This window comes from Mixophyes fleayi, chromosome 7, assembly GCF_038048845.1.
Source record: "Mixophyes fleayi isolate aMixFle1 chromosome 7, aMixFle1.hap1, whole genome shotgun sequence".
NCBI classification, from domain to species: domain Eukaryota; kingdom Metazoa; phylum Chordata; class Amphibia; order Anura; family Limnodynastidae; genus Mixophyes; species Mixophyes fleayi.
This window is the reverse complement of record NC_134408.1, coordinates 6,370,878-6,378,434: the sequence shown is the minus strand read 5'-3', so window position 1 is coordinate 6,378,434 and position 7,557 is coordinate 6,370,878. Positions and strand designations below refer to the sequence as shown.

The following is a 7,557-nucleotide window of genomic DNA, read 5'->3' as shown; positions in this document are numbered from 1 at the left end:
AGCACTCCAAAGTAATAATGTCAGTCTCTTTCAGAGTCTTATCCTCCCATAGTGGTAATATTGCGGATTAGCAAAACAGTTATGGTGTCGCCCATCTGGGGTCACTGGCTCACACTGACCCTGTCCTGGTAGGGTTCCCTCCAGCGGCACCACGATGCCTGTGGCCCAGAGTCCTTTGCACTGAAGTCCTGTACACCAGGATCCTCCAAGCTAGAATAGCTCCCTTGACATTCTGCTCTCCCTATATTATTCCCTGTATACACAGGAAGTAGGGTCAAATGTCTCAAACCTCCCCCTTACAGCAGGGACACTTTAACTGCTAGATATACTGTCCCTGTTACCTTGATTATACAATAGAATGGCTTAACTCAATTAGCTATTTCGGCTGGATACACTAAACATGACGTTGCAATATTAGAGCACGCTTACATGAGACAATAAGACTTATGACACATTGTATCAGAAGTGTTACACCATCTGAATCTGTGATACAGTAACATTTATTTTGATACATTTCCCAATGCTATTTCACCCAATATATTACTGTGGAGGCACATTGCATATCATTTACAAGTTCTAACCTCATTACCTCTCAGATTACCTGTTGACCTAGCTAATTAACATGGGCTGCCAGCTAGTTGACTCAGACATTGTTCTGATTACAAATGGTAATTACATTAGCTAACACAAGCAAAATGACTAGAGCTGTCATGTTATTTTCACACAGTATGGCAATATTCTTTATATTTATAGCACATACAATATTGCAGGTAATAGCAAGGGCAAAATGTACCTAATAACATGAAATAATAATACACATAATACACCAATGCTCTGGTGTATATACTTAGACTGGGCCAAGGATTAAAAAGAACATTAAACTGTGAGAAACAGGTGATGAATACAAAGTTCTCAGTCCAGTAGCGCCCCGTTCCCTCACAGTAGCAGGGCTGTGAATTGTATAATGGATATTAGTGGAGGGGCTGCAAATTGTATAATGGGCATCAGGGGAGGCTGCAAATTGTATAAAGAGCATGGGGGCTGCGCTATATTGCAGTGTAGCCAATTAAAACTGCAGTTTTTCATTCATTTCACTGTGTAAAGCCTTACACTGTCTGGAGAAATCATACTTTGTTTTCAGAGGATTATTAAAGCACCCCAACAGTCTCCCCAAATCAGTGCTCCCTGGTTGACCTCTCTGCATTAGTGGGACCCCATTCTTAAACTCTGCCCTGGGCCACCTTCTTTTCTAAAACCAGTGCTGTGACCAGGGGTTATGGACAGTAAACTATGTTACAACTATTTGTGTGCTCAGTGAGGCTATCTAGAAACTCTGGCCTGTGTGTGACATGGGAGATTTACATCTCTCTGTCAGCAATGTTTCTGTGTAGTGTGTTGTAAGTTAATGTGAGACAGACAAGGTTTTCAGGGTTAACCTTGTGCTCAGGTTTGTCCTCTCTAGACTCTATGTTACCTGTCATATCCCCTCCTCACCTTTTCTTTCACACCTTTCTCCAGTCCCCAATATAAATCTTCACTGACTCCAAAATGTCTCTATCTGGCCTTATAATCAGCATAGTTACATGCACCTTGTATTTTATTGCAACATTTGTGCTGAATTGTGCTGTGTATATTGTGTGTCTGTTCACAGGTATCATTCCCTATTCGAAAAACCTGAATATCCACCTTCTGTGTCTGCTCCACCCGTTATTACAGTCCCATAATGCCACAAACTAGTATTGGGATGATCCCATACCACAGTTGTGTGTCAACCATGTTTATTAATGCAGCTATACAAGTAATGGCAGAAAGCATGGCCTGGCATAACGGACTATCCTGGACTTCTCCTTTCTATTAACCATCATTTATCCACTCACAGGTCTGTACAATCTAGATCTGCATCTCAGGATAATCAGTCTTCACTCATGGAAGACAAGTGTTTGGGTGAGAAGCAATGAAGGACCTCACAGACCGTTCCGATTGTCAGCTCTGCAGGTTTTACTTGTTGTTGTGAAGGTAAAATCTACACTTTGAGGTGATAAGTTGCTGTAGATAGACACAGGCATCTCTATTTAAAATCACTTATTTGTATCAGTGTCTCTTTAATCTAGCCCTCAGGGACCACTAGCAGCACATGTTTTCCAGATATCCCAGCTAGAGCACAGGTGTATTCATTACTGAGCTACACAGGAACCATTTAAGTTTATGTTCAAGATTCCCCTAGCTGAAGAACAGGGGAAATCATTACTGTCTGACACAGGTACAACAACAGTGCATGTTTTCTAGATCTACTAGCTGGAGCACAGGTGCTTTCATTACTGACAAGATTGACAATTAGAACAAAAGCATCAGTGATTCTGTGAGGAGACCTGGAAAACATGCGATGTGAGCAGTCCCTGAGGACTGGATGTGAGAAACATTGATCTATATGACGTGTGCAGAGGACAATAAGTATTTGTAAAAACCTCAGGTCTCTTCTGTATTAATGATAAAATGTTGACTTGTGTTAGGAACTGGTCGGCCTACATTCCCCTGACTTAGTAGAAACAGCTGCACCTGACACCAAGGTAGTGGTAACAGAGCTGTGAGTGAGATGTACTTACCAAGTGTAGCCTGGACCCTGCTTCTTCTAGGTAAGTGACTGTGAGACATTGCAGATCATCACTCGGGTCCAGGGCCTGATTAAGGGTTCTGGCCGCCCTAGGCTAATACAGCCGCAGCGCCCCCCCTCCTCCTCCGAATATATAGGTGTATAGGAACACTCCTGAATATGAATGTTCAGGTGTATTCTCCAGCATTCAAATTTAGACAGATTGTGCCATTGTCTCTTACCTGTTCTTGCTCTTCTCTCTTGCAACTTTGTTATCCTCTCGCTGGCTTCTGGAAAGTTGGCGTCCTTTTTTGAAAATGCAAAAATGTATTATAATGCAAACCCTGAATGATTAGGCCCTTTAGTTAAAACAAAACACTCCATTATGGCCAGCTAAAAGTACCCCATTGGACAGGCATATATAAGCAATATCTGAATATTTGTTGTCAATCAAATACAAACCTCTACCAGCCCCATCTCACTAATATTTAGTATTCTAGTGATTGCTGAGACCACCCATGTGACCACCACACAATCATGAGATTCTGCCCCCCAAAGCTGCTCTATTTTTTAAAATACCCCCTGCAGCCATTTTCCTAAACCACAACCCCCCCCCCCCACAGCCATTTTCCTTAACCCCTGCTGCAGCCATTTTCTTTACCTCCCACCCTGCATCCATCCCCCTTGCAGCTATTTTCTTTACCTCCACTCTGCTAGCTATCCCCCCCCCCCCCGGTACATCAAAACTCCCCCAGTCACATATATCAGCCCCCCTCCTCTGCCCTCCTTCATACATATCAACCTCTCTCCCTCCCTATAGATTTTCATGGCAGCTCCCACCCTATAGATTTGTATGACAGTCCCCCTCTCCCTCCCTATACATATGCATGACAGTCCCCCCTCTCCCCCCCTATAGATATGCAGGGTAGTCCCCCCCCTCTCTATAGATATGCAGTGTAGTTCCCCCCCCTCCCTATAGATATGCAGGGCAGTTCCCCCCCCCCCTCCCTATAGATATGCAGGGCAGTTCCCCCCCCCCCTCCCTATAGATATGCAGGGCAGTTCCCCCCCCCCCCTTTCCTATAGATATGCAGGGCAGTTCCCCCCCCTCCCTATAGATATGAAGGGCAGTTCCCGCCCTCCCTATAGATATGAAGGGCAGTTCCCCCCCCCTCCCTATAGATATGCAGGGCAGTTCTCCCCCTCCCTATAGATATGCAGGGCAGTTCCCCCCCCTCCCTATAGATATGCAGGGCAGTTCCCCCCCCCCTCCCTATAGATATGCAGGGCAGTTCCCCCCCCCCCTCCCTATAGATATGCAGGGCAGTCCCCCCCCCTCCCTATAGATATGCAGGGCAGTTCCCCCCCCCCCTCCCTATAGATATGCAGGGCAGTTCCCCCTCCCTATAGATATGCAGGGCAGTTCCCCCCCCTCCCTATAGATATGCAGGGCAGTTCCCCCCCCTCCCTATAGATATGCAGGGCAGTTCCCCCCCCCTTCCCTATAGATATGCAGGGCAGTTCCCCCCACCTCCCTATAGATGTGAAGGGCAGTTCCCCCCCTCCCTATAGATATGAAGGGCAGTTCCCCCCCCCCTCCCCATAGATATGAAGGGCAGTTCCCCCCCCCTCCCTATAGATATGCAGGGCAGTCCCCCCCCCTCCCTATAGATATGCAGGGCAGTCCCCCCCCCCTCCCTATAGATATGCAGGGCAGTTCCCCCCCCCTCCCTATAGATATGCAGGGCAGTCCCCCCCCTCCCTATAGATATGCAGGGCAGTCCCCCCCCCTCCCTATAGATATGCAGGGCAGTCCCCCCCCTCCCTATAGATATGCAGGGCAGTTCCCCCCCTCCCTATAGATATGCAGGGCAGTTCCCCCCCTCCCTATAGATATGCAGGGCAGTTCCCCCCCCTCCCTATAGATATGCAGGGCAGTTCCCCCCCCTCCCTATAGATATGCAGGGCAGTTCCCCCCCCCCTATAGATATGCAGGGCAGTTCCCCCCCCTCCCTATAGATATGCAGGGCAGTTCCCCCCCCCCTCCCTATAGATATGCAGGGCAGTTCCCCCCCCCCCCTCCCTATAGATATGCAGGGCAGTTCCCCCCCCCCTCCCTATAGATATGCAGGGCAGTTCCCCCCCCTCCCTATAGATATGCAGGGCAGTTCCCCCCCCTCCCTATAGATATGCAGGGCAGTTCCCCCCCCTCCCTATAGATATGCAGGGCAGTTCCCCCCCCCTCCCTATAGATATGCAGGGCAGTTCCCCCCCCCCCCTCCCTATAGATATGCAGGGCAGTTGTCCCCCCCTCCCTATAGATATGCAGGGCAGTTCCCTCCCCCTCCCTATAGATATGCAGGGCAGTTCCCCCCCCCCCCTCCCTATAGATATGCAGGGCAGTTCCCCCCCCCCCTCCCTATAGATATGCAGGGCAGTTCCCCCCCCCTCCCTATAGATATGCAGGGCAGTTCCCCACCCCCTCCCTATAGATATGCAGGGCAGTCCCCCTCCCCCCCCTCCCTATAGATATGCAGGGCAGTCCCCCTCCCCCCCCTCCCTATAGATATGCAGGGCAGTCCCCCCCCCTCCCTATAGATATGCAGGGCAGTCCCCCCCCCTCCCTATAGATATGCAGGGCAGTCCCCCCCCCCTCCCTATAGATATGCAGGGCAGTTCCCCCCTTCACTTACCTGTAGTTGTGCCAGCGTCGCTCCTCTCCTCAGATCAGCAGATAGGAAGTGAAGACATCCTGCTTCCTGTCTGCTGCACAGCAACAGGCAGCCTGGCGATTGGCTGTGTGTTGCTAACCACTGACCACCAATGCTTTTCATCGTCGAGCCCTCCACCCCCCGCGGCGACCCCCCCGCGGCGACCCCCCCTCCCCCACCCCGAAAAAAAAAATGAATGAAGAAAAAAAATAAAATAAATAAATAAATAAAAAAAAATACCCACAGTGCCGCGCCCCCCGGGACCCAGCGCCCCAGGCTGCAGCCTGGTCAGCCTATGGTTGATCAGGCCCTGCTCGGGTCAGTACCAGGGATAAAGTAAGAAGTAGCGAACAGTTATAATAAGGGATCACGTCCGTCTCTGAGGGCCGATAGGACTGTAGCAATAGAGTATTTTAAGAAGGAGCAAATTTTTATTTTGTTTAAAATATTAATAAATACTTTTATAATTTCCAGGAACCTTTGGGACCAACGAGGCTGCACAAGGTAAGTGTAATGAAAAATCTTATTAATAAGCCAGTTGTATAAGGTTCTGGGGGTGCTAAAGAATGACAAATATATATATATATATATATATATATATATATATATATATATATATATATATATATATATAGTGTGTGTCTCATTGTTAGTTTGTTGGAGAATATCTGCCAAATCTTACATACTTATTTAGCATAGAAATAGGAAGCTATTAGACTACATAGCGACAGAGTGACAAATATTGAAAATATCATTTTTGGGTTGTAAACAATTGGTTGATTGCTGGAAGGAAACCTCAGCACAACATGGCATAACAGCTTTTATATATTTTCTAAATAGCATTTTTGGTCTATTTGCCAAATAATTTGGTAATATATAATAACTGCTGCACATTACAAATTTGGATTTGCAGGGCCGGGTGACCTGCTTGTAACTTATAATGTTTCAAAATTCTCCTCAAGTGGCCCCAAAATATTGTAAATGAAAATAAAGATAATATAAGTATTACCCTGGTAAGTTAGAAATTTTATTATTATTATTATTATTATTATTATTATTTTGCAAGAATATGCAGCTCGGGCAGTTGGTAAACAGGACATGCATATAGCAGGGACATTTATGTAGAAAGGGCAAAACTTGGACAAGAGTAGGATAGGTGTGTGTGATTACCAGTGTGAGTAGTATATATGGGAGTAGGAGAGGTGTGAGGGTATCTCAGTTAGTAGTATATATGGGAGTAGGAGAGGTGTGAGGGTATCTCAGTTAGTAGTATATATGGGAGTAGGAGAGGTGTGAGGGTATCTCAGTGAGTAGTATAGATGGGAGTAGGGGAGGTGTGAGGGTATCTCAGTGAGTAGTATATATGGGAGTAGGGAAGATGTGAGGGTATCTCAGTGAGTAGTATAGATGGGAGTAGGAGAAGTGTGAGGGTATCTCAGTGAGTAGTATATATGGGAGTAGGGGAGGTGTGAGGGTATCTCAGTGAGTAGTATAGATGGGAGTAGGATAGGTGTGAGGGTATCTCAGTGAGTAGTATATATGGGAGTAGGAGAGGTGTGAGGGTATCTCAGTGAGTAGTATAGATGGGAGTAGGAGAGGTGTGAGGGTATCTCAGTGAGTAGTATAGATGGGAGTAGGAGAGGTGTGAGGGTATCTCAGTGAGTAGTATAGATGGGAGTAGGAGAGGTGTGAGGGTATCTCAGTGAGTAGTATAGATGGGAGTAGGAGAAGTGTGAGGGTATCTCAGTGAGTAGTATATATGGGAGTAGGGGAGGTGTGAGGGTATCTCAGTGAGTAGTATATATGGGAGTAGGGGAGGTGTGAGGGTATCTCAGTGAGTAGTATAGATGGGAGTAGGGGAGCTGTGAGGGTATCTCAGTGTGAGTAGGATAGGGGGGGAGTAGGAGAGGTGTGATGGTATCTCAGTGAGTAGGGGAGGTGTGAGGGTATATCAGTGTGAGTCGTATATATGGGAGTAGGGGAGGTGTGAGGGTATATCAGTGTGAGTCGTATATATGGGAGTAGGATAGGTGTTCTGGGAGGAGTGAAGTTAAGCTCCACTTTGGACACATTGAGCTTAAAGTTGCTTTAGAACATCTGTATGGAGATATTTAGTGCTTTATATCAGATATGGGTGCTGCCTACTATTTCCACCTTCCAGGGACAGTTATAAGTGTCAGAAGTTTATGACTATTTTTCAGTAATTACCAGCTGCATAATAGCATTAACTTTTCTGCATACAACATATGTGATCTA

The 7,557-nt window shown here is 46.6% G+C and overlaps 1 protein-coding gene across 2 annotated transcripts in view; it reads left to right on the top strand.

The window, feature by feature from the left end:
* The first annotated feature begins 1,951 nt into the window (after positions 1–1,951).
* LOC142097183 (serine protease 27-like) overlaps positions 1,952–7,557 on the top strand; it is a 23,057-nt gene continuing 17,451 nt past the window's right edge. The window contains exons 1-3 of one of the 2 annotated variants that reach the window (XM_075178819.1): positions 1,952–2,016; positions 2,511–2,633; positions 5,776–5,805. In XM_075178819.1, the coding sequence (XP_075034920.1) occupies positions 2,594–2,633; positions 5,776–5,805 (70 nt within the window). In that variant the 5' untranslated portion in view covers positions 1,952–2,016; positions 2,511–2,593. Of the gene's footprint in view, positions 2,017–2,509; positions 2,634–5,775; positions 5,806–7,557 lie in introns of those variants that run through there. The other variant, XM_075178820.1, reaches the window with a different exon arrangement.